The sequence below is a fragment of the Mesoplodon mirus genome (genome assembly GCF_964341445.2).
Source record: "Mesoplodon mirus genome assembly, chromosome: 13".
Classification (NCBI taxonomy): domain Eukaryota; kingdom Metazoa; phylum Chordata; class Mammalia; order Artiodactyla; family Ziphiidae; genus Mesoplodon; species Mesoplodon mirus.
Genome location: NC_138989.1, coordinates 52,065,853 through 52,091,708, shown reverse-complemented (window position 1 = coordinate 52,091,708; position 25,856 = coordinate 52,065,853). Strand labels below are relative to the sequence as shown.

At 56.4% G+C, this 25,856-nt stretch overlaps 1 protein-coding gene across 27 annotated transcripts in view; it reads left to right on the top strand.

Annotated features, from left to right (window-relative positions):
- The window catches only part of CELF4 (CUGBP Elav-like family member 4), a gene marked incomplete at both ends in the record, with an annotated part of 298,340 nt that overhangs the window by 259,483 nt on the left and 13,001 nt on the right, over positions 1-25,856 (top strand). For 4 of the 27 annotated variants that reach the window (XM_082640185.1, XM_082640201.1, XM_082640179.1 and 1 more), the window contains 8 exons: positions 9,548-9,673; positions 10,103-10,182; positions 10,624-10,767; positions 11,673-11,820; positions 13,606-13,755; positions 17,506-17,571; positions 19,107-19,190; positions 24,341-24,424. In XM_082640185.1, the coding sequence (XP_082496311.1) occupies positions 9,548-9,673; positions 10,103-10,182; positions 10,624-10,767; positions 11,673-11,820; positions 13,606-13,755; positions 17,506-17,571; positions 19,107-19,190; positions 24,341-24,424 (882 nt within the window). Of the gene's footprint in view, positions 1-9,544; positions 9,674-10,102; positions 10,183-10,623; positions 10,768-11,672; positions 11,821-13,605; positions 13,756-17,505; positions 17,572-19,106; positions 19,191-24,340; positions 24,485-25,856 lie in introns of all 27 variants that reach the window. The other 23 variants (XM_082640186.1, XM_082640202.1, XM_082640181.1 and 20 more) reach the window with 13 other exon arrangements.

Here is a 25,856-nt window from a genome sequence, read left to right as displayed (position 1 = left end):
GATCTCCAGGTAGCACTGTCTTCTACCAGGAAGGAGGGTGACCCGAGAGCTCAGCTCCATTCAGACCCCCTGGGTCTGAGTCCTGGCTTCCGCAGTGACCGGCTATGTATTCTTGGGAAAGATATTTAACTTCTCTGAGCCTCAGTTTCCTCATCTGTATGGTGTAAAGAATAAAATATCCATTATACTTGCAAAGGGCTTATTTCAGTGCGGGCGTCATGGTAAATATTTGATAAATGAGAACCATTCTGATTATTAGTATTGTGGCGGTTATAACCACCTCGTGGAGGAGTGGGTGTGGTCAGAGCTGTGGTCTCCCTTGGGCAGGGGCACCACAGAGCCCTGGGGAGGGAGCCAGTCTGACCAGTGCTGTCTGGGGGCAGCGGAGGCTCTGTGATGTGGGAGCTCGGTCCACTGGCTCTTGTCATGAAGAAGACAGCGGGGTGACATTGAGGGGGTTGGGCCTGGGAGTCCAGTTGGACCACAGGAGAATCCCTGGGTGCTATGACTTAGGAGCCAGTCTGAGCCAAGAGAGGACATGGTGGGCAGTGAGTATGGACACAGGCAAGGAGGAGCCTGCACGCAGGGTCTGAGTCCCAGGCTAGGCTTCTAGTGGTCAGCGGTGAGGGTGCAGGCTTGGACCCTGAGGGAATTGTTGAGAATATGGTGGGTGGGGAAGAGGAAGGAGGGAGGGGTGTGTGTGTCCCTGTGACTCCTCGTCCCACGTGCCTGTCACACTCCCTGCCTTTGCACATGCCACGCTCCCTGACCTGGGATGCCTGCCCCGTGCCTTTTCCACCTGGCAAAGCCTGCATGTGCAGCCCCTAGGGCCTGGCTCAAGACTCCTAGACACCCCACACCCCCAGAGCTCATGCCGGCAGGCTCTGTGCCTGCAGCGTGGCCGCTGCCCACTCATCTCCAGGAGACACTCACTTCCCAGTTTCTGAGGAATCCTGGAGTTCAGTGTCCTGCAGATGCCGAGGACATGATCTTGGAGACAAGAGGAGGACCTGCAGTGCACACAGTGCCCTGCATTCCCGAGACTTCGCAAGACCTACGTTTCTGAGCAGAGGGATGGCGGGATCGGGGGAGTCAGGGTGTGGGGTGCCTGCGCAGCCCCTCACAAGGCTTGTGCTCAGTGAGATAGGAGCACCTGCGGGGTCTGAGCAGGAGATAGACAGGATCTGCCTTGGGTTGTAGCTGACTCCTGTGGCTGCCCTGTGGAGAGTGGCCAGCAGGGGCCTGGGTAGGATGGTGGGAGACAGTGAGGAAAGGGACTCTCACGGCCTGGGCCCTACCCCGAAGCATTTGGAAGGCAGAGCTGGCTGAAAGAATGCGAGTGGGGGAGACTGGATGTGCTCTGAATCCTCCCACCCCGACATCAGACAGAGACCGTCTGGAGGGAGCTGGACAGATCAAGGCCTGGCACCGCCTGCCCTGGGGGCTGGAGCGGCTGAGGGTGCTCATTTTCATCCCCAGTGGAGCAAGAGCCCCATCTCGGCCCTTCTCACCGCCCCATCTCCAGTAGCCTTTCATCTGGTTTGATGTCTCCTTCAGCCTTCTTCCCAGGCAGGAAGGCTTTTATCCTTGGGAAGCTGCTCCCACCCAGCTGCATCCCTGGCCCTGGCTCTGGCACAGTGTGAGTTGTGGGGACAAAGGGGGGCATCGTTCGGCTCCTTACTGGCGCATTTCACGTGGAGAGCTCTCCCAGGCCTGGCCCGTCTCAGGAGGGCAGTGACATGGTCACACGGCTGCAGAGGGACCCCAGTTCAGGCCCTTAACCTTGTTGTGGATGGTGAGGCTGGAAACTCCCGCACTAGCAGGAGAGCAGGCAGTTGTGGGTCCCCAGGCAGGAGAAGAGGGGGTGCAGACCCCCAGCCCTACCCACTGCTCCCCTGTTTGAAAGGCAGGCGTGGGGCTGCGTGCTGCCCACCTCAGGGCTGGCCAGGAGGGGGAAGAGGAGGCCTCTGGTCAGGGAGGGGGGTCAGCGACCTTGAAAATGGCACAGATTTCAGTTCAGACAACCAGTTTGACACCTACTTGTCCCTTAGGAGCCAGGGTGCTTGACAGGTCAGGACACAGAGAATTCATGGAAAGGGCACAGAGGGGTCTCAGTGTAACTTTGGGGGAAATGTCTCTTGTTGTGGATTAATCCAGGCAGACCATGTGGAGGATGCTGGGGAGCATCTCAGAGGGCCCCCAAATGCTGCCATTTGGTCAGGGGAGGCAAAGGAAAGCCCGGCTTCTCAGGCTGACCCCTGGTAGATGACTGTTCAGTGTCCCTGGGGTCCTCTCCACACCCCAGGGGTGGTGTGGGCATCCCCATCCCAGCAGCTGCCACTGCTGCGGATGAGCAGTAGTCCTGGCTGTAACTGGCACAGAGCTGCATTTATTGAGCATTTTACCCTGTGCCAGGCTCTGGGCTAAAATCCTCAGGTACCTTAACTAATTTCATCTCCCAGCAGCCCTATGAGGTGGGTGTGATTATTCTCCCCTTCTACAGATGAGGAACTGGAGGCCCAGGGAGGGTATGTGACTTGCCTAAGGGGGCCCAGTCAACCAGGATTTGACAAAGAGCCTCAGTTACTCTCTGCAAGACGCCCCGGCCCCGCCCCTCCTGTCAAGTCTGTGTGCCTTAGATTCAAGGTCCTTCCTCATCTATGGGTGAAGTTAGGGAGAAGGAACAGGTTTTTCCCCCTAAGACTCACTGCCTGTGGCCCTTCAGGCATGAAATCACTCCCCAGGGAGAGCAGATGGTCCTGGGATCCAGAAGGTGGTCCGGCAAGTCCCCTGGTCCCACAGTAAAGAGGCTAAGAGATGCTGAGGGTCTGGCATGGCCTCTGCCAGCAGCTGAGGGGCAGGTGCATGGGTACCCGGGGCTCTGGGTTCTGGCCCTGTCCTGCCCACCCCCAGGGCCAAAGGCTCAAGAGCAGGAGAGAGTCCTCTGGCTCAGTCACTGGGAGTGTCTGGAAGTTTCTTCTCACTCCCCAAACTGCTGCCCTTGAGCCTCCAGGGCCCTTTAAGAGTGTCTCCTACAGGTCTGGCCCTACATCCACCACCCCCAGCCAGGCCCTCCTGGTCTCCTAGCAACCCCTCTGGCTGCCCCACCAGCCACAGAACTCAAAACCATTTATTCCCCACCCCTGCCCCTGGCCCCCCGGTTCTCCCCAGCTCAGGTCCCCCCACAAACCCTCCCTCGGCAGCTGGAGGGAAGAGAACAGTAAAAGTCTATTGCGTCCATAAAGGCATTAGCCCTCTGAACACTCGTCCACGGCGCCCCAGCAGCCATCTATCCTTAAGCAGAAAATATCGTTTAATGCCCATGGTAATGAGCGAATCACATTTTGAAACTAACCCGGAATCTGAGCATTAGCGCCAGGGTGCTGGCACTTGGCAAGTCAAGTGGTGCTGCTGCTATCCACCTCCTCCCCCCTCGGGGCCCCACTCATCCTGCACAGCCAGCAGGATGCTCCCCGCAGAGACGTCTGGGGGCCCTGAGGTGCCACCCTGATATACCCCAAGAGGGGCCTGTCCTCGACTTGCTGTCAGTGTCTTGCTTCTCTGTTTTCTGGGCTCTCCTTTGAAAACGCAAATCCTTCCAGCCAGAGCCCCATTTTGCCCAGACATTCTTTTTTTCTTTTTATTAGTTTCTGCTTTATAACAAAGTGAATCAGTCATACATATACATCTGTTCCCACATCCCTTCCCTCTTGCGTCTCCCTCCCTCCCACCCTCCCTATCCCACCCCTCCAGGCGGTCACAAAGCACCGAGCTGATCTCCCTGTGCTATGCCCAGACATTCTAAGTGAACAAGAGAGAGGCGTCTGTCTCCCAACTGGAGGGACTGGAGGAAGCATGAGATTCTGGCAACTAGACTCCTCTGCCTTTTCATGTGCACTTAAATCTTCCCGGAGGTGTCCTCCAATGCTAATAGGTTGGGAAACTGAAACTCAGAATTAGATTGAGGTTCTGGGAAAATGAAGAATACTCCCGAGGTCAGAGGACTGGGAGATGTGTGTGTGTTGGCGGGGGGTACGGCAGGCCAGAGGGAGTTGGGAAAGCAAAGTCCAGCTCCCCCTGAACCCCCAGGCAGAGGCCACTTGGGAGCAAGTGAAAAGAACAGCCAAAAAGGGCCCTCCCATCTCTCAGCCTTTGCTCAAATCCTGTTGTGGGTCTGGAGCCCCTGACCCTGATGCCAGGCCACCTCCTCCTGGAAGCCTTCAGAGTGTTGCCACTGCCCCCTGCCCCAACTGGCCCCTACAGACCTGCGGTCCAGAGCTATTACCTGGCTGTCCTCTCTCATGGGGGGCTCCGTGGCAGAGGCTCTGGGGCCAAAGACTGGATTCTCCAGGGATCTGAGAGCCAAGCATCCCCCCCACACACACACTTGCCCAAAGAGGAAAACCAGAAGGGCTCCCAAGGCTCATCCCAGACTCTCTGATCAGCCGAGTCCCAGGCACACAGTAAGTGCTCAGTCGATGCTTGCTGAAGGAGTGACCAGAGGCGGGATGCCAGGGGCTCTGGTCCATTCCCTTCTCAGGTGGTTGGAAACACGTGCACCTGACAGAACATGGTACTTTTCCCACCCGTTATTTTATTGGCTTCCCCCACCCACAGCTCCTGGGGAGGGGGAGGAAGATAACCTGTGCCCACTCCCCCCGCAGTGAGAGCAGGACATCTGGGCACAGAGAGCTGAGTCGCCCGCTCTGGTTCAGGAAGGGCCGGGACTAGTGCCAACCTTCTGGGGTGTCACACCCCTGCCTCCTAGAACCCCAGGTGCTCCCTCACCCCTGCAGACACAGGCACTCGTAGCTTAAAAGAGCAGGAAGGCAGCAGCAAGGGGGTCAGGATAAGGAATTCAAGAGACTCCAAGAACCCGGGCTTAGTCCCGGCCCCAGCTGCCCCGACCTCCTCATCTAAAAAAGGTGGGAGCCTTGGTGTTTTCCAGGGTCCAGCCCAGCTCTGCCATTCTGCGGCCTTGTTACCGCTGGGGAGGGCACACCAGCTCTGGGGGCCACTCTGTTGCAGCCCTGCTGGCCTTTGTCTTGTTCTGGAACTTGTTTCTTGTGGACGGCCTCTGTCCCCATCCGGAAGTCAGCTCCAGTGAGCCGACTCACCTCTCTTGTTTCCTGCTGTAGAAGCAGGGCATGGAACAGTGTCTGGCACAGAGAAGCTGCTCAGCAAACAGTTGTTGAATCACTGCGGGAGCATGAGCCCCTGATCAGCCCCTGGGCCAGGAGGAGCCCATGTGAAAACCCAAGGGCAGGGGAGAGTTGGGGTATTTGCCCATCACCCAGCAGGTCACTGGCAGAGCCCGTGACAGCCAAAGCTTTCCTGTGCCAGCCACTGGGCTCAGCCCAGGAAGTCAGAAGTTGAGCTTAATGGAGCCGTCTGCCTGCCCTAAGCTGGGCTCTGTCAAGAGGCAGATACTGGGCTGCAGACCAGCCTCCTGCATCTCTGAGGGAGACTGCTCCCATGCGGTCTCAGCGACCTCCCACTCAGGGATGTCTTCAGCCCATTTTCCCCCTGACCCTGAGGTCTGTCCTGGCTTCACCTCCCATCAAGGTGGCCTGCGTGGCCCAGTCCCAGCAATACCTGCCTGAACATCTCCTCAGAGGAGCAGCGACAGCCCCACAGCCCTAAAACAGGCTCAGGCTGAGGTTTCACGGGGCGGGGAGTGAGAGCATCATAGCCCCACCATCAGCCAGGGACCCTGCGTCACTCAGGCAGGAGGGCTGAGGGCAGGGACTGCTCAGCCTGTGCCAGGAAATCGGGGTCTGTGTCCATGATGGAGCGGGTGGGAAGTAGCTGGGGAAATGGAGTCATTCTCTGAGACTCTCGCTAGGTTGGCATAAGATCCAAGACGCCAGCCAAATGGTATCACTGGTCATCTGACACAGCTTGGGGACAGAGCCTTGGGAAAGTGGCCGGGGGGAGGAGGGCATGGGGGGTGGGGACACAAGGAAAGGTTGTCCATCTCAGCTGAGCAGCCACAGCCTGAGTCCAGTCCCACTTGTCACTTCAAGCGCTCCTCCCCCAGATGTGGATCCTCTGGCCTCTCCCTCTCTGTGACCTCTGTCCCCTCCAGTCAGGGCGGGGAGCCCCATTTCCTCTTCCTCCTGGATAGAGAACCCCAGGTCATGGTCATCGCTGTTGTTGTTACTGCTGGCCGGGCTCTGTCCTGCAGCATCTCCTGGGAGCCTATTGTCCACCACATGAGGAGGGCTGAGTTATTCCCATTTTAGAGACCGAAAAACCTGAGGGGGCGAACAGGTATGCAGCTGGAAGGCAGCAGAGCTGGGGTGTGAGCCAGTGGTCCTGGGCCAAAGGAGGAGATCCACCCTCAGGCTGAGTCCTTCTCCTCCCTGGTCTGAAAGACAAGCCTTAGAATCACTCACCCAGTACCAAAGCCAGCTGGAAATAAAGAGCATCCTAGAAACAAATAAACCTTTGTGTTGGGTGGGGTCAATCCAGATCACCTAGAAGAAGTGAGTCTGGAGCCAGGTTTATTTGGTTTCTGGCAGCCTTCCAGAAAGGTCAGGCTGGTTGTAGTTTCCTTGGGGAAGTCCGGACAGGCAGGAAGAGTGGGACCCTGGCCCCCTCCACATTGGAAAAGTCCTCAGACAGAAAGGGCTCAGGCCTAGAACGGAGAATGGAGAATTGGCAGTAAGGGGTGATTTCAGGGAGTGGAAGAAGGAATTAGAAAAAACAAACAAACAAACAAACAAAAAAACCCTGGCAAAAGGGAAGTGGCTGGATAGAAAGGCACGTGGGGATGAATTTTAATGTAATCAGAAAGCGACTCATAATGAAACGAGAGGAATCTATTCCGACATCAGGAGAGAGGCAGGAGCTGCTGTTCCAGCATCTAAATCAGGCTGGGTGCAGGACCGGCCTTCTCTTCCTTTCCTAGTTCCTTCCTGGGAGGAGATGTTTGAGCAGGAGGGTCAGGGATGAGCAGGGGGCAGGTTTTCACTTCTTGGTCTTCCTGGAAATCCCATTTAATTGGAGCCTTTAAAAGGGGCTGGGGGAGGGGGAGCACCTGGCCAACCTGGGGAGCAGAATTTCAAGGCTCTCCTGAAGGCTTCCAAACTCCATTCACTTCATGTTCATGCTGCTGTGCTTCTGGGAGTTAAACGTAAGCCCTCGGCCCTCTCGCCTCTGTCTCTGCCCTCTCCTCCTGCCTGGCTCTTCTCTCTGCTCTTTGTTTCTAGTTCTTTTTCCTCTGTCTCCGCCTTTTCCCCTCCCTTTCTCCTCCGGTCCCTCCTCAGGAGGAAGTTTCACCCCTTCTACTCCCTCTGTCTTCCTTCCTCTTGGTCTCTCAGTCTCTGCTTCCCCCAGCCCAGAGCTTGGAGTTGGGGATGCCTGGAGATGGGGTGGGGGCATGCCCAGCCCTGCCAGCGCCTGAGCCACCAGGCAGAGCGCCCAGGCTAGGGCAGGCTCCGGGCCCAGAGCTTTGGCTGAAGCCCACCCATGTTGGAGGTCCAGGCTGGCGTGCCCTGACGCAGCATTGGTCACAGGAACTGACAATGATACCCCGTGGGCACGGAAGGGGCACCTCATCGCTGACAGCTTGCCCAGTGCTGAGTGCTCCAGGCTGGGGGTACCAGCAGCATGGTGGTCAGGCCTTCCTGAGGAGGAGGACTCTGCAGTGGCTTGTGAAGCAGGGCAGGGCCTGGAAGTTTCCTCTGCTTTGCTCCAGACCCCAGGTCAGCCCCTCATCTCTATGTTAACTCTCCTGGCTGTGTGAGTGACGGGGGTGCTCTGGTGCAGGAGGTACCAACCACCCTGAATCCAGAAGGACATGGTCCTGGAGTGCCCTTGCATTCTGTGGAAACCATGAACACATGGCCATTTGCAATTTTGGGGTGAGCATTTCTGCAGTTTTGGCTGTGTGTGTCAGTTATTGAATAGTCAACAAGCATCTAGAGGGTGTCTGCCACCACGGGGACCCTGTTCCAGCAACTATGGCTGCCTAACAACTTAGCCCCAAACGGAGTGGTATAAAACAACAATTTATTATGCTCATGGATTCTGTGGGTCAGGAATTCAGACAGGGCACAGCTTGGAGGGACTGTCTCTGCTCCAGGATGTCTGGGCCTCAGCTGGAAGACTCACAGGCTGGGGTCTGGAATCATCTCAGGACTCATTCACTCCATGTCTGGTGGCTGATGCTGGCTGTCAGCTGGAGGCCTCGGTTCCTTTCTGTGTGGACTCCCGGTATGAGCTAGTTGGGGGTTCTTCACAGCATGGTGGCTGGCTTCCACAGAGCAACCATCCCCAAAAGAGAGAGCTGAGAGTGGAAGCTGATCCTTTTTGTGACCGAGCCTTTGAAGGCAGCTCGTGTCACTTCTGCCATTCTTTATTGGTTAGAGCAGTCACAGCCCCGCCCAGATTCAAGGGGAGGGAACTTAGACCCCACCTCCCTGGGAGGAGTGAAAGTCACACTGTAGTAAGAGCTCGTGGGATGGGAAATCTTTTTGCAGTCACAAGCTACTACAAATCCACACAGCCTAACGTGATCCCTGTCACCCTAAGCACACATCTGAGTGTTGTCAACAAACCATTTGGTACTCAACACAAGCGTGGGGGGAGGCTGCTGAGGGAGCCCAGTCTTCAGAAACAGGCCCTCCAAAGTGCCCAGGGCTGAATTTCAAAGCATGAATAGGAAGGGGCAAGAGGAGGGAGCACCAGATGGAGGTAAGAACATGTGAGGCAGAAAGGAGGTGTGCTCCTGGGACTGGCATAGGGCACTCATTCATTCATTCCATAGCTCAGTCCTGCGGGCCTACTATGTGCCTGCTACCACTGCTCCAGCAGAGGCCTGGCCTCTTGCCTCAGGGAGCATAGATTGAGGGGTGGGGAGCTAGACAGAAACCCACTACTCAGGCAAAGCAGTAAATACTTGTCCTTTGAATTTTGGACCATGGGAAGGGCTGAGACAGAGAATAAAGAAGTGGAAGGAGGGGCTTTGATGAGAAAGCAATATTTAAACTGAGACCTAGCATTAGAGGATTCAACTCTGTGATGTGGAGGACACTCCAGGCAGAGAGAACAGCATATGCAAAGGCCCTGTGGCAGACTTGCCAGTTGGAAATTAATTTTGGCATCTGGGGGTGAAAGTGGCTGAGGAAGATAGTTTGTGTCTAAGCGGAGGGAGGAAGAGAACGTAGGGCTGCCCATACGACCTGTGTGCAGGTGCCTGCCATTGGCCCTGCCCCTCAGTGTGAGGTCTGCTCTCTAGGCAGGAAGGGGCAGAGTCGCTGCAATCCTGCCCCCGCTTAGACCCAACCCCTCTTGCCTCCCCTCCCCCTCTGGCCTTGCCCTCCTCTCCCCTTAACCTCCTCACTCCGCGTCCTTCCTCCCCTTCTAGCGGTGCCCCACTCGCCTCCCTCTCTTTGTTTTCCCTCCCCCTCCTGCTGTGCGCCCCCTTCCCGCCCCCTACCCAGCTCCTACCCTTCCCCTCCGTAACCCTTCCCCCCCGGGCCCGACCCCGCGCAGCCGGGCCCGCGGCCCCGGTAAGCATCTCCTAATTTTGTTCCAGAAGATAGAAAACTCTTTGTGGGCATGCTCAACAAGCAGCAGTCTGAGGACGATGTGCGCCGCCTCTTTGAGGCCTTCGGGAACATCGAGGAGTGTACCATCCTGCGCGGGCCAGACGGCAACAGCAAGGGTGCGTGGGGGCTGGGCGGGGAGTGGGTGGGGCGAGTGGGTGGGCGGGGCGAGGCCGCGTGTCTTCTGCCAGCCTGATGGCAGAGTCCCGAGCCGTCTGGGGCTGGCCCCGTCGGGCAAGCGGGGTAAGGCTACTTGGAAGGGCCGAGGCGCTTGGGCCTGCGGGGATGGAAAGGCCGCGATCCAAGTCGCGGGGGACGGGCCCACTTAAGGGTCCTTGGAGGACTCTGGCCGGTCCCTGTCTTTCTCTGCCTCCTTGTGTGGCTCTGAGTTCGTCGGCTCTCTCTCACTCTTTCTGTGTCTCACTCTGCTTTCTTCTGGGAGGCGCCCTCTCCCCTCGGCCCCTCCCGTGCCCCGCCTTTCAGTCCTCCGCTTCTCAGACCTTCCTCTGGGCCCTGGCGCCGTGGCTCAGCCTCTTCCGTCCCCTCAGGGTGCGCCTTTGTGAAGTACTCCTCCCACGCCGAGGCGCAAGCCGCCATCAACGCTCTGCACGGCAGCCAGACCATGCCGGTGAGTGCGGCCGCCCCTGGGTAGTTGGGAGGGGGGAAGGGAACGGGGCAATGAGGGACAGAGACATCCCGGCCACCCCACGCATCCGCAGGGCCCCGCCAGCCCTCGCGCGCGCTCGGCCACAGGATGCTAAACGCTTGGGGTGCCCACAGCCTCCCCATGAGACCGGAAGGCACTGCCCATATCCGCACTTCTAAGACAAGGACATTGAGACCCAGAGATGTTAAGGAAGTGGCCCAAGGTCACCCAGATAGAAAAAGCCTGAGGTGCGGGGCGGTGGGGGGGGGGTTAAGACTCCAGACCCCTGGACGGAGGGTTGGTGCTTGTCACCATGCCACCTACCCCGCCCCCATAGCACCCCTTGGAGAGGACTGGGTGGGCCCAGGCCAGGGAGCAGAGGCGGTTAGGGCTGGCGGGCCTCACGCACAGTCCTGGCTGCAGGGAGCCTCATCCAGTCTGGTGGTCAAGTTCGCCGACACGGACAAGGAGCGCACAATGCGGCGAATGCAGCAGATGGCTGGCCAAATGGGCATGTTCAACCCCATGGCCATCCCGTTCGGGGCCTATGGCGCCTACGCACAGGCAGTAAGTGAGGGCACAGCAGGGTGGGGTGGGGGGCGGCAGTTCTTCGCAAATCCTAGGAAGCACTGACTGGAACAGGGAGAGAGGTTCAGTGTCCTGCTGACACCACACCACCCCCGCCACCGCTCATGGAAGGGTGTCCTCAGGCCTTCTGCTTACTCCTGGCAGGGGTCCTTTGAGGTGCCCCCAAGCCCTCATCCCCTACACCTCCTCTGTAGTCCTCTCAGGCCCCAGCTCAGGCCCCCGCCCATCAACTTCTTTCTTCCACACTGGGGCGGGCTCTGCCAGCATCTCCCCTCAGCTGCCTCTCAGACCTGTAGCCCCACATGGGTGACACTAAGATAGGCCAGGGTTCTGCTTCTAAAAATGCAAGCTCCCCTCACTTGTTCAGCAGGGTCCAAACTTGGCCACTTTCAGCAACCTCCCCAGTCCCCACTCAGCTCTGTGAGAACCTTGGGGTGCCTGAGGTTTTATTTGTGATTCTCCTGTAGCTTCTACCCTACAGACTCCAAGTTAGGACCATTTTGAACAGACATCCATTCCAACTTAGTTCTACAGAGGCTCATCCAACATGATTCTAGAGCTTTGGATGTCACATCTCCATGAGGCCCATGAAGCCAGTCCCCTTCCCCACCTTCTACAACTTTAGAGTGCCAAGGACCTTACTATTACTTTTGAACACAGTTTTCTCTTGGGGGGCGGGAGGGGGGTGGTCTCTAACAGCCACTGAAAGCTAGGGCAGGTATGGGGAAGGCATCAGGGCTCTCTGGGGGTGGGGGTCGGGAGATGTGTCTGAGCTCCCTGGGGTTCAGGGCCTAGGAGGCTGGTCTCTGGGAGCTGAACCCTTTGGTGAGGAGGGTCGCCCCCCCTGGAAGCGCATGATATTTTTTGCACTCCCTCTGCCCCAGCTGATGCAGCAGCAAGCGGCACTAATGGCGTCAGTCGCACAGGGTGGTTACCTGAACCCCATGGCTGCCTTCGCCGCCGCCCAGATGCAGCAGATGGCGGCCCTCAACATGAATGGCCTGGCGGCCGCACCCATGACCCCAACCTCAGGTAAGTGGGCAGGTACCAACACAGGGCCTGGCCTGGCAGGAAAGCAGCTGGACCCACATCGGTACCTTTTGTTTGGCCAATTTTGGCTACCAGTGGACCATCCTGTGTCAAGAGCAGATGGTGTCTGGGCCCAATGCAGGCCTTATCCTTGGGCAATGTGTCTCAAAAATGTTCTAATTCCTGAGGACCCATGGGAAGATGGGATGTGGACCCCTGATGTCTGTGATATGATTTCAGAGTGGTGAGAATTTCACTCAGATTGTTTAGCCATATCAGGAAGCAATTCATGTTGATCTCTGGTATAGATATCTGGAAAGAAATTGACATGAACACATCTCCCTTTGAGGTTTGAGAGGGGACCAGCCCTGCCCATCCTGTGACCCCTGGCCCAAGCACAGAAGGAACCCCATTTTTTCATTTCCCTTTAACCCAACCTAGATTCACTGACTTTTTCCAAGACAGCTTCACAACAAGCAAGAGAGAACTATAAGAGTTACTAAAGGTCAGAGGGGTTGGAAACAGCTCCGCTTACAAAGCATGTTTTTAATTGGATCCTGGCTATAATCCAGTTCAATGATTCTCAACCAGGGCAATTTTGCCTCTCCCTCCCAAATATCTGGCAATGTCCTGGACATTTTTGGTTGTCGCAACTGAAGGGGGGCGGTGCTGCTGTAATCTGGTAGGTAGAGACCAGGGATGCTGCTAAACCTCCTACGATGCACAGGACAGTTCCCTACAAGGAAATGTGCGGCTACAGATGCCAGTAGTTTCAAAGTTAAGAACCCCTGTCTAGCCCCAAGGGCTGAGTTCTCATTCACCAAGTTTCCTTTGCTATCTGCACTCAGGCCATAGCAGCAGCCTTCCTGACATCCAGGAGCTATTCCTTTCCCAGCTAAAAGCTATAAAAGACTGTGCCATCTCTAGCCCCAACTTGAACACCACCCCAAAGCTCTGATCCCCAATCTAGGGACACTCCTGATGGCCTCAGGTCCTTATCCGCAGAGAGACCCTGCTTCCTACATGAAGGGGAAGGCCTTTCCAGCCTCTGGGGCCTCAGTACAATCACCATGCCATCCAACACCTTGGTTTCCATCCACCTGGATGGCACAGGGAGGGCACAGCATATTGTCATCTGACCCCAACTTTACCCCTGCCACAATGAGCATTACCACTGTCCTAAGGGGAGGAGGCCAGGGTGTCTACTTTTTGTGTGAATAGGGCTGAGTCTGGACTCTGCAAAGGCCTTTCTCCCTCAATGCAAGGGAACACCACAGTTAAGACCTCCTCCACCTGAGTATCAAGACTCCCTCATAGGGAGGCAAATCAGCCCCTCAGTGATCCAATTAAGATAGCAGAGAACAGAGCCATAGCTTCGAAACCCCTTGGTGGCTAGACAAAGACCAGTCCATCCTGACTTAACTGGGGTGAGCACGAATCATTGAAAAAGACTAAAGGAAGACCAACTGTGGTCAAAGTCAAGGGCACTTAGAGGTCTATGTGCTACAGGTCCAAGGTCAAGCAGTCAGTGGTAAGAGAAGTCTTTGTGGGGTAGGTGAGATTTGGACTCTGCTTTGAAGTATAGATACAGTTGGGATAAGTAGAGTCATTACATATAGGGAGATGATAACCCAAGGCCTGATTCACAGATAGGATTGAGTTGACGTGTGAGGTCCAAGTCTATCCCCAGGTCCTTGGAGCCAGCAGGGTGGAGCTCCATGGGTTGGCCTTCATCACCTTTGTTCTGTTTGCCTCCCCTTCTCCACCCATCTTCACTTCTGGAACCAGGTGGCAGCACTCCTCCGGGCATCACTGCCCCAGCCGTGCCTAGCATCCCGTCCCCCATTGGGGTGAACGGCTTCACTGGCCTCCCCCCACAGGCCAATGGGCAACCTGCTGCAGAAGCTGTGTTTGCCAATGGCATTCACCCCTACCCAGGTAAGAACATCTGGTAGCCCTTCCGCATGCACTCCTCATCCATTCTCTGCATGCCCTTGCTGTTATAACAGGGAGTGTGTGGCTCCCTGCCCTCTGTTCCTTGGTGGAACCCCAAATGTGATCAGGGAAAGCTAGCCTCCTGCTTTCCTTCAGGGAGCTCCTGATGGAAGAGAAGACAGATCCCTGGGGGTTTGTCAGTCTGACGGGTGAGAAAAAACCCCATTCCTGGAGCTCCCTCAGGGGAAAGGAGAATAGATGAGTTGTCCAGCTCATCTAGAGAGAGGCTAATAACTGCAAATTACTTGAGAGTGAATTTGACCCAAAAGAAGTGAGGGGATAGAAGCTAAAAGAATAATCATATTTAGTATTAAATAGGAAAAGCCTCTTTTGGGAAGGAAGTGGAGGTATATAGATTGGCAATCTGGCCAATACATACCAGTTCGGTCCCTTGGTGCATACGAAACCGCGGTCAGAACTTTGGACAGAGGACCAGAACTTTGGACAGTTCCTGGGTCCTACCTTCATGAATTCTGGTGCACCAGAAGATCCAGGAGGCCTGTTCCTGATTAACTTTGTTCCTCTAAAATTTAGCAGTTCTCCTGTGGTAAGAGTGTCCAGTTGACTTTAAGCAGCTCATCTCCCTGGTCTTGAGGACTGGAGCTGGGAAGCTGGGCCCAAAGCCCTAGAGTAGACCGGCAAGAGGCAGCATAATAGCAATGAGGAGAATACTGTCCTTCTTCCTGGAGGGCAGGGGATGAGGCCACAGAGTCCCCATAAGTACTAGTAAGTGCCCAGTCTATGACAGATGAAAGGGGGGTGGCCCAGAAGGAGGGCAGGACATGGGCCTATCTCCTGGGAGGTCAAAATCCAGTCAGGAACATAATATGCATCAACAGAATAATGAGGCAATAAGGCAGAGTAGACTTTGGTAAAGAGTGAGTGTTCTCTGATTTGAGATGCTTAGGGATTCCAATGAAGGGAGAGTTCTTTCTTTCTGTAGGCTGAAGAAGCCCAACAGAGCTTCCTGAGGAGGCGCTCAGATCAAACATTAAGTACGGATGAGGAAGGAGCACATTGCTATGGAGGGGCTGTCCTGGCAGGGGCAGGGTGGGTAAGGAGGTTGGCCCAACTAGGGCAGAGGAGGTTCAGCCTTGGGGGGCAAAGTAGTGCTTCCCACTCTGGTTGTCCATCAGAATCTACTGTGTGGCTTTGTAAAACCACAGAAGCCCAGAGATTCTGATTTCACTGTCTGGAGTGAGGCCCAGACATCCATAGAATATAAAAGTTGTACCAGCAGCAGAGTACAAGTTCAGTGTGCCAGAGAGAAATAGAGGAGAATTTCCTGACTTTGAACTTGGAGTTGTTCATGATCCCATCTCAGTGCTTTTCCCACAACTCACCCCTCAGTGCATAGCGAAGAGACCAGAGAAGCCTAGAGAATGAAGTGACAGGGCCTGGAGGGGGTTCTGGAGTGTTGTTTAATGGTGAAGGCTCCAGGCTGGGAGGGGCTTGGCAAGCTGGAGGTGGGAGAGAGCCCACCTATCTCAGGTTCTTGGGCTCCTCCTCACTCAGGCTCATGGGCTGGGAGATACAGTCCCCAGCACATCTGGGTGGTTTCACCACCCCCTCCCTCGCCTGCCCACAAGCCCATCTGGGTCTCTGGATTTTGACAAACCTGTTCCTTCCCCACCCCTACCAGCATCTGTGAGCTATTTCCCTCGTGGAATTTGGAAACGTTTCTCTCCCCCATTTGTAACAATCTGTCACATCCCATAAACAATCCCCTGCCAGAGCAGGAGGGAGGGATGGAGGGAAGGGAAGGAAAAAAGTAGTACATTAAAAAAATTAATTTACCATCTTTAAATGCAGAGTTTGGAGCTGCTGTAATGAGCGAGATCCTTCAAAGTGCTCATTCTTTGGCAGTTACTAATGAGGTCATTAAGCAGAGAAGCAGAGAGGGGTCTCAGAAATGCTTTTCTCCACTTCCTAGCCCCAGGGAGCATCTCTGCTCTCCCCTTTACTCATCGGGATCATGCTGGAAGCACACAGTGTGGCTTTTACTGCCACAAAACACCCCTGAAGGGGTGGCTCTCGCAAATGATAGGGACTGGTTATTTCTTGCCTATGTCACGGTATTTGCTGAGCACTTGCTATGATCCTGGCACTGTGCTGGGGGAGCTGCCATAGAAGTTGTGCAGGTTATCTTTTGCACAGGGCACCAAAACTCTGCCCAGAGAAGAGACATCTTTTTTCTAATTGGCATAAAGGCATTCTGTGGTTGAGCAGCTGGGTAGCCCAAGAGGACAAGCAAGCTGTGGCTCTCCCTCCAGGGAGCTCAGGCTGGTGGAAGAGTCAGGCAGAGGGAGCAGGAGGCTACCTGCCAAACACCACCACTACTGCTACGTCACCACTGGGAGCTCCAGTGTCCACCGTGGGGGAAATAGAGGGATAGGGTTTTGTCCTGGACAACCCCAGGCGGGAAGGAGCCTGCATCCTTACCCATCTTCAGCTCCCCACTCTGGGCAGTGCCCTCCTGGGCCCAGCTCACGTGCTACCATCCACATGATCTCTAAGGACCTCTGCCCCAGGACTTTCCCTTGTCCCTCAGAGACCCAGGAGCTATTGTTCTAGTGTAATGTTACTGAGAGGCTCAGGGAAGAGAGCTCAGAAGGGAAATTTGGGAATTCCTCCTGGTCTGCAGGCCCCAAAGCCTGGCACTGCCATTTAGCTGGCCTGGGTCACCAGGCCGATAAGCCTGGATGGTTTCCTTTCTGCCTCCCTGTGTTCTCCAGCTTGCCTCAAATATACTGAGGTTGGATCTGTCCCCACCCATCTCCCTGGGCCCCCAAGGCCAGCCCACTCCCACTTCAGTCATCACTGCCCTTGATCACCAAAGGCAGTGCCCACCATCGGTCCATGCTGCAGCCAGGCTTTTGCCCACCACATCTGCAGGCACAACAAAGGCAACAGAAGTGAACCAAGAAGTCCAGCGTCTCTGGGTTGCTTGCCAAATTATCAGCCTAAGAGCCCCTGCGCACTGGACAGTAGATGTCCCAGTCATGAGATCAGGTGTCAGAAGGTCCTTGGTCTTCTTGTTCTTTGGTGTCTGTGGGCACCGTGGGGCAGATCTATTTGTGTGGTCAGTTCTACTAAGGGCATGCCCAGGAATGAAAGACCTCTGTGCCTCGTGCAAACTCCCTAAGAATTTGGGAGGGGGTCCCTCTATTTGAGTAGGCATGGGTGGCCCAGGAAGAATGGCAGGATGAGGCCTCCATGCCCTTTCTTTTGCCTAGCTGGGCTCTGCCCCTGAGTCCTGCTAGGGATAAGTGAGGAGGAAACCACCCTCCTGATAGCCTCTAGCACCCTTGTCCGCTTTCCCACAGCCCTTCTCCAGGGCCAAGTCCCTCAGGTGTCTCCCCACCAAGCCGCTCATGGTCAAGCCCTTCTCTGGTGTCTCCTTCCCCGCCCTTCCCAGCCTTCTGCATGAACCACACCTCTCACCCCCGACCCAAGCCAGCGGCAGCCTGCATCCCCCAGCCAGGGGAAACAGCTTTCCACGCTACCAAGGGCCCCAGGCTGAAGAAAGAGGAACCCCCATTCAGGGTTCCTGCCTCAGATGCCCTGCCCCAGGACAGAGACCACAGTGGCTGGGAAGGCAGTGCAGCTACAGCCTCATCTCCAGGGGTGTGGTGGGAGAGGAGCTGGTTTGGGTAGGCATCGCTGACCTCTGCCCCCTTGGCTCCCCTGCAGCGCAGAGCCCCACCGCCGCGGACCCCCTGCAGCAGGCCTACGCCGGAGTGCAGCAGTATGCAGGTCGTTAGTATCCACGCGTCCCCACGGTGGTCCCCCGGCTGTATGCACCTCCCCATGCCTGGGCACCGGTGCCCCCTACCCAGCCAGGCCTGGGCCTAGCACTGTGAGGGAGGGGGGTGCAGGGCAGGACGGGCCAGGAGCTGTGGTGGAAGGAGGGAGGGTTATGCTGACAGAGATCCCCCACCCCCGCTGGGCTCCCTCCCTCTCTGCAGGTGCCCCTGGGCCTTCAGGCAGAGCTTACCTAACCCTAACCCAACACGGCGGTGGTGGGTGGTCCGAACATGCGATGAGTTGGTGAGCCAGGCTAAGCTTTAACCTTGCTGTGAAGTGACTCATCTTTGAGGCCAGATTTCCCTCCCCCGTGGTGCTGCCAGGGCTGGCTTGTCCTGGAGCACCAAGCCTCCCAGCAGCACTGGGGTGAGGCCGGAGCTAGGTGTCACTGGCTCAGAAAGCACAGATGCCTGGGTTTGAGGGAAGGCAAGCAGTTTCCATCCCCCCGTCGTAGCCATACACAGGCAACAGGAGTGGGGCCCGAGCAAGGAGGACAGGGAACAAGGGAGGATAGGCGGCCAGAGGTAGAAAACAGGAGAGGCGAGCAGATGGCCTTTGGTCACTGAATGGGAAGGTGCTGAGCTACCGTAGGAAGCCCAAGGCCCGCTGTCAGCCACGCTTCTGTCCCTCCCCTGGGCTCGGCAAAACACACACACACACACGCACACACGTGCACGCACACACACACACACACACAGTCATCCCCGCCCAGCCAGTGTCCTGCTGTCTGGCCTGGTCAGGGTCCCTCCTTGCTGAGTTTAGGAGCCAGCAGTGTCTCCCCTGAGGGTGATAGAGCTTCCTGGCACCATGGGGACCTGGATAAAGCGGGCTTCTCACATCTGGAGTCCAGAGGAAGCTCTCTCCTTCATCTGCTGAGCCCCTTTGGGAGCCAGGCCAGGCTGAGGAGGGGGCTAGCCACTCCTGTCCCACCTCTGACCCTTTCCAGTTGAGTATAGAAAGCATCAGATTTGTTCAACTCAGCCCTCCGCCCCTGGGGAACCACCCATTGGCAGGATCCCAGAGGCCAAGCTCACACCTGGGGGGGTCCCATCTCCCACACAGGCGCCAGCTGAGCGAGATTGAGGGTATGTGGCCGGGGTCAGTCGGGGCACAGAGAAGGGGGAAACGTGGGTTCCAGGTGGTGTGGGGTGATCCTCTCCAGGGCATTCTGATGTTTTTGATTATTCGTTATTGTGGATTATCCACACGTGGGTTGTCCACTGCAGATTAAACTCGCCTCCCCCATGCACACACCAGCGTGCGCGTGCACACACACACACACACACCAGCGCACATACACATCTAGTCTTCCCTTTGCCGCTTCTCCTTCATTACTGCTGAAAACTGGCTTTGTCTTAAAAATGCATTTTTTCGCTGGTCTGCTTTTACTGCTCAACACTGAAATTTCTCTCTTTCTTCCTGCCTCTCACCCTGTCCCTCTCTGTGTCACTGTCACCGTCTCTTGCCTCTTCTCTTTGGCCCTCCAGCAGCTGCCTACCCTGCTGCCTATGGTCAGATAAGCCAGGCCTTTCCTCAGCCACCTCCAATGATCCCCCAGCAACAGAGAGAAGGTGAGTCTGCCAGCGGGGCTCTTACGCCTCTTCCCCCCTTCTCCCCCCAAAGAGGCTGCGCGCCTGGGCCTTTGGCAGGGGTGTTCCATTGGCAAGGTGACCACATCTGCATTGTGTTGAGGGTGAGAGGAGTTGCGGGAGGGTGAGAGGAGCTGCGGGATGGTGAGAGGCAGCGCCCTCCAATCCAGGCGCGGAGGTGCACTGTCATGGGCAGCTCTGTAAACCCAGGTGGAGGGAGGTCAGGAAGGTGGGGTCCCGGAGGAGGCAGCGTCCAAGAATCTCCCCTCCCTCGATGGGCAGCATTTGTCCAGTGGCAAGGAAGGGGAGAAATATGAATGGTCACGGCTGGGGTGGTGGGTGGGAGTGGGGATACCAGTTCATCAGGGACAGAGGTTGTGCTTTCTAGGTGAGAAGGAGAGTCAGCTGGAGCTCCCAGGGCAGGACTCCATGGGCAGGTGAGGGGATGGGGTGCCCCAGTGTAGGCCTAGTGAAAGAAGGGGATCCTGGAAAGTCACATCTGGAGGCCCTGGTGTGAACAGGGCAGCAAGGCCAGTGGGCCTCGGGAGGCTGGAACCTCATAAAGAATCTGAGTCCTCCCATTCCAGAGTCCGGAGCCCCACAGGAGCTGGATAACAGATCCACGCTCAGGGGTGCAGGGATGCTCACAGAGCTCAGTTTGATGGGGTCCTGTCTCTCCACCCCGTGAAGAGGGTCAGCCTGCCAGTGAGGCCACCACACCTGCCCATGTAGCCCACGTGGCCAGAGGGTTCCAGTGGTTTCCTTATCGCTGGCTCGTAGCCCCTGCGGCAGACTCCCAGAGCTGTGGGATGTGGGCTAGTCCTGAAGAGGACCCCGGGGTCTGCTGGTCCAAAGCCCTGTGGTCAGACAGGCCCCGAACAGGCCCCAGAGCCTGGATGGTTGAAAGGCTGGTCTTTGAAGCAAACCCTTCTGGGTCTGACTCCCAGCTCAGCCCCTCCTCTCTCAGCCTTGGTGTCCTCACCTGTAAAATGAGGACAGTGATGATCATTCCCTAGAGGAGTATGAGGATCAGACTAGCTCAAGTCTGCCTTCCAAACTCCAGCAATCGCCTGCGGATTTCTCACCATGCACACAGCCCTCCCCTCACCAGTTTGTCACCCTCTCCAAAGTTGTGCGTGAGGCATTATCTTAGTTCACATGCACCGGGCAGCTCCTGAGACCTGTGTCATCACCTCCCTGGGCCCATGAGGATGAAGCTGCAGGAACCCAGAGGGTGCATGGTGAGGCCCCCTGCTCACTCCTGCAGCCATGCTGCAGCCCCGAGTCACACCTGGGCCCATTGGTGAAGTGGGGGTGGACGATGGCCCATCAGCCTGCCTCTGCCTGATGGTCCCCTCACTGGGCTGTGGCCCTGGAGCCTGCCCTGCCCCCGCCCTCCTCCCTCCATTGATGCCTTCCAGCACCACATCAGTCGGGTCAGGGCCACAAGCAGTGGGTCCAAGAGTCCAGCATTGCCTGTCCCAGGCCCAGAGCAGAGAGCTGTGCCCAATGGCCCTTACTGCTTTTGTCACCCCACTGGCTTCAGGCTGACCTGCCCTCACCTTGTAGTCAGTGCCCTGTATCACTCTGACCTGTGGCTCGGAGGTCTCTAAACCCTGACACACACACACACACACACACACACACACACACACACACACACACACACACACACACACACACACACACACACACACACACACACACACACACACACACACACACACACACACACACACACACACACACACACACACACACACACCCTCTACCTCTGCAGGTCAGTGCTGCTCTGACCAACACATATGACAGCCCTTACCACTGTCCTTAAACACAGTCCCCCCATCTGCTCCCTGCCCCACCCCCTACCTCATACTTTGTACCAACCCATGAGTCTAGCTCTGAACTCTTTCACATACCTCTCTCCATCTCCGAGCAGCTTCAGCTACCCCCACCCCCATGCCCTGCTCTCTAGAGCAGACCCTGTGTGGCCAGTCCCCACTCCAGCCTCCCATCGGGCAGGAGGATCTCCCACTGTTGTCCCCATCCTCCCTGACGTCGGTGTGCTGCGCGAGCAGGCCACAGGGAGCAGTGAGATGTGAGCCTAGATTCCTATAGAAACACGCTGCATATGAGGGCGAGCTCATGGTGCCGGAAGTGGGGTCTTCGGGGAAATCTGTGGGGTCCTGAAGGATGAGGACTCCCCTCCAGCACATAGAGGTGGGGAGACGGGCATTTGAGGCTGGGAGAACAGCAGGAGCAAAGGCATGGGTGCTGCAAAGCCTGAGGTGAGCCTGGAAATGGGGTGGAGACAGGCTGAGAGTGGGTTGGAGCCAGACCAAAGCCGTGTCCAGTATTGCGTGAGGTATGAACAAGAAGGCTGTGCTCCTCCAGCCACGCCCGTAGTTAGCCTCTTTCCACCGTGGTCACCTCGCCTTGTGTCATGCCACTGAAACACCAGGACACACTGGTTGCTGGGCAGGACCCTCCTTCCAGCTCCCTTGTCTTTGAGCTGAGCGTGAAAACAGATGCCTGAAGGCCCTGAGGCTGTCTGCCCACAGACCAGCCCAGGTTACTGTGCCAGGGGCTGCAGTGTGGTCCAGGGCAGTCACTTTCTGTCTCTGGAGCTCCGTTTCATCCTTTGTCAGAAGGCTGGTTTGGACCAGATTGATCTCCAAACTCCTGCGTTTATGCCACCTGGATGCTCTATAATCTGGGAATTAGGGTTCCGAGGTAGCCCCAGTAAGACAGTGTGTAGGCTCACTGTTGAGGGGTGAGGGGCAGGGGGCTGGAAGAGCCGTCCCTGTGGGGCTCAGCCACACACCATGCTGATGGGACTGAGCCCCAAAGCTCTACCCTCGAAGGCTCCTTGTCTCTTTAAGGAGAACAGAAATAACATCCACACAAAGCAGCTTGCAGAACTTGAACTTGTAGGGAGGGCCCCAAGTTCAAGGCGGGTGTCAGCGTAGGTTGGAGGGGTGGGGGAAGTCTGGAAGAGTTGGGATGGGAGAGGAAGGGAGGCACGTGCTGGGGGAGGGGAGTAGGAGGACGGGAGTGGGGTGGGGAGAAGGCAAATGCCCCTGCCCCTAGAGAGCACCTGCTTCTGGCTGGAGAGAAAGCTTCCCAGACCTACCCGAGAAAGAGCCTCAGACTGCAGAATATGGGCTATGGACTCAGGGAGCCCCAGGAAGGGAGAGGGTGTGGGGAGGATCTGGGTGGGACCCTGGAGGAGGTGTGGATTAGGTGAGGCCTTCAGGCTGGTTCCTGCTGCAAGGGGACTCACATCTAGCTGGGGACCATCAAGGGACACATTCACAGAGTGTGACCCAGTGAGAACCTTCCATGGTTGGAGGGGAGGGGGCAGGGCCACCAGAGCTTGGGGAATCCGGCCCTGGGACCCCTGGCAGTGGGTGAAGGGGCTCGCTTGCGCCGGTTCTGAAAGCGCCGTCAGCTGGCAGAGCCAGCAGTCCAGGGAGGGGAAGCTGGAGGCTGGGGGTGGGCAGGTGGTGCAGGGCAGGGACCAGGGCCGAGGAGGTCGTTGGTTCAGAGGGAGGCTTTGGTGGTCAGAGGACTCTTAGCTATCAGCTGTGAACCTCAAGGGGGTGCGGATAGATGGAGGAAGGAAGTTAGGAGAGCGGGAGGGGAGAGGAGAGGAAGAAAAGGGCGGAGAGATTCCAGAGCTGATGATTTGCTCCAGACCCAGGTTATCTGGCAGCCTCATGCGTCCCAGAGAACCAGGGTGCTGGCTGTGAAAGCCACACAGCAGCCCACGTCGGTGCCTTACGGTCTTCACTTTTAAGTTCCTGCCTAGTTTCTACCAGCCTCTGATCAGAACCTCGTTCTTATCCAACTCTTAGCAAGTGCAGCTGTTTCCTCTGCATGTCCTCCATAGGCTGGAAACAAACATTGAAATGTCCACACTTTAAAAGGTTAAGTTATCTGTGGCATACTCTATTTTAGATGGCAGGAAAAAAATGAAGGAGCTTGGAGAGATTTCCCATTCAAAGAGTTAAAATTGAGCATTTTGGTCATTTAAAAAGAAACATGTGAATCTTTAGCTATCTGCAAATTTCAGAAATCCAAAGACCTCAGCGGGGTTCAGGGTTTCTGGGGCACTGAGATGAGTGATAGGTAGGTAGAGAGAGAGGAGGGCACAGACTACGGAGGCAGACAGCCTGGGTCTGGGTTCATATCCTGGCTCCATTGCCTACTAGCTATGTGACTTGGCAGGTGACTTAACTTCTCTGGCCTCAGTTTTCTCTTCTGTGAAGTGGGAATGACAACAGCCTCAGGGCTGCTGTAAGGATTAAGTGAGTTAACATTCACGTAAAGTGTGTAGAGCAGCCTGGCATGTAATTCATGCTACAGAAGTGGCAGGGCTGTTACTGCTGTAATGAAACGGGAAGACTTACACCATAAGGCTCGTGGTACCCTGGCTTGTGGGTATCCCATCACGGAGCCTTGCAGTGAAGCCCCTTCTGCTCACCTAGCTTGCTGGAGGCGGTGGGATCAATCTTGGTTTCCACCTCCAAGATCAGGACTGACTTTAAAGTTCGGGGCAGCAGAGGGTAGGGCCGTTGGAGACCAGATGGGAAGCAGGGGCTGCTGGCCACGAGGAGGATGGGGATTCCAGGCCCCAGAGTCCTGCCTCTGGGGGCTGACGTGAGGCTTCCAGAGGCCCCAGCACCACAGGCACGGCTGCCCTAGGGCAGTTCCCTCCGATGTCCCCTGAGCAGGGGCCCGGCAGGTCTCCCTACCCCTGCCTCTTCTCAGCATCTCCCCTCCATGACTGATCAGGCCTTGGCACATTCACCCCATTCACTGGTTGACTCCACCCCTGGAGCCCTAGAGTTGCGAGGCACCCTGTTATGGACCCACTTTGCAGAAAAGGTCACTGAGGCGCAGAGAGGTTCAGTGACTTGCCCAAGGGCAGAGCGGAGACCAGAGTTCAGACCCGGGGCTCAGCAGCCCCCCCTTTTCCGTGGCCACTTTTGGATCTTGAATGAGACTCCCCCTCCTAACCTCGCCCCCACCCCTCCCTGCTGCCGCTGCCTAACTCGCTCACCTCTCCTCTGTCTCTCTCTTCCCCCACCCCGCCATCCCTCCTCCCCCGCCCCCCCCCCCCACCGCAGGGCCCGAGGGCTGTAACCTGTTCATCTACCATCTGCCCCAGGAGTTTGGGGACGCTGAGCTGATGCAGATGTTCCTCCCTCTCGGTAATGTCATCTCCTCGAAAGTGTTTGTGGATCGGGCGACTAACCAAAGTAAATGCTTTGGTGGGTACAGATAACAAACCAACTTCACCTAGGACAGGGTGGTGCTCGCACCCACTTACCGGTGTCCAACTGCTTTTAACCTGCTCCTTCACATCGGCCCCACCCCCAAGTGCTCCCTGTGCCCAGCCTCCAGCCTCCACCTCTCACCCCTCTTCTCTCTTCTGTTCTTTTGGCTTCTTGGCTTTCTCTGCCCACCCCCCCCGCCCCATCCAGCCCCCCTACCCCCTGTCCCAGTCCAAGAGATAGTCTCTCCTCCCAGGCAAAAAGTTCCATTCCCACCGACTGAGAAGGGGAAGGGACCCACCTTGGGCAGGGGTGGGAGGGCAGGGAGCGGAGCCTGGCGACACCCATTCTCCCAGCGCCCTTCTCCTCTCAGGGTCACAGTGGCCCCAGGGTAAAAGCCAAGCATGATCCTTGGGGTGGGAGATCCGCCCAGCCGAGGCCCCTACCCCGCCGGCCCCGTGGCCTCTTCTGTCCATCTCTCTGTCCTGCCCCTGCCCCCGTTCTCTGTCTACCCTGCTCTTTGCTCCCCTCCTGCCATCCAATGAACCCTCCTCCCCCTACCAACCCCCTCAGGCCACCAGAGCCAAATTGTTGAGGAATCAGGAAGAGGAAACTGGTTCCTGCCCTCAGGTAGCCTCAGGTCTGAGCTTAGATGAAAATCACATCTATTCAACAGCAGTGAAATCTGCGAGGCACCAAGTAATGGAGGAAGGAGAAAGGCAGGTGGATGCAAATAGACAAAAAGGAAGGGGAGGAAATTCCAGGCAGGGGGAATAGAATGGATGAGGGCATGGGGGCTGTGATGAGAAGAGTCAAAGGTCAGTGAATGAGGAAGCAGGAGGCTTTGGGGAGAAAGGAGGGTTCAGGGGAGACCAGCTGTGAGGGCGGGCCTGTGCTGGGGAGGGTTTCAGCCATTCCGGTGAAGATGCTTCATGTGGTGTGGTAGGTAGTGGAAGATGGTGGGAGTAACAGGATGAAGATACTTCTGGTAAATTCTCCTGGGCAGGGTGTTAGATAGGAGACGAAGGTTTGGGAGGATCTAGGAGTATGGTTGTCATATAAAACACAGGATGCCCGGTTAAATCAGAATTTTGGATAAACAATGGATACATTTTTAGCATACGTATATCCCAAATATTATGTGTAATATGTCCCATGCAATATTGGGGATATACTTATACTAAAAAAGTAATTCATTGTTTATCTGAAATTCCAATTCAACTGGGCATCCTGAGTTTCAATTTGCTTCCAACCTCCTGGAAACCCACCTCATCCCCACACCTCTCCTCTCCACTCCTCCTTAGCCCCTCTCCCACCTCTTCTGCCTCCATGGGAGCTTCTTTCTGGGGCCAGACCCACTCATGATTCC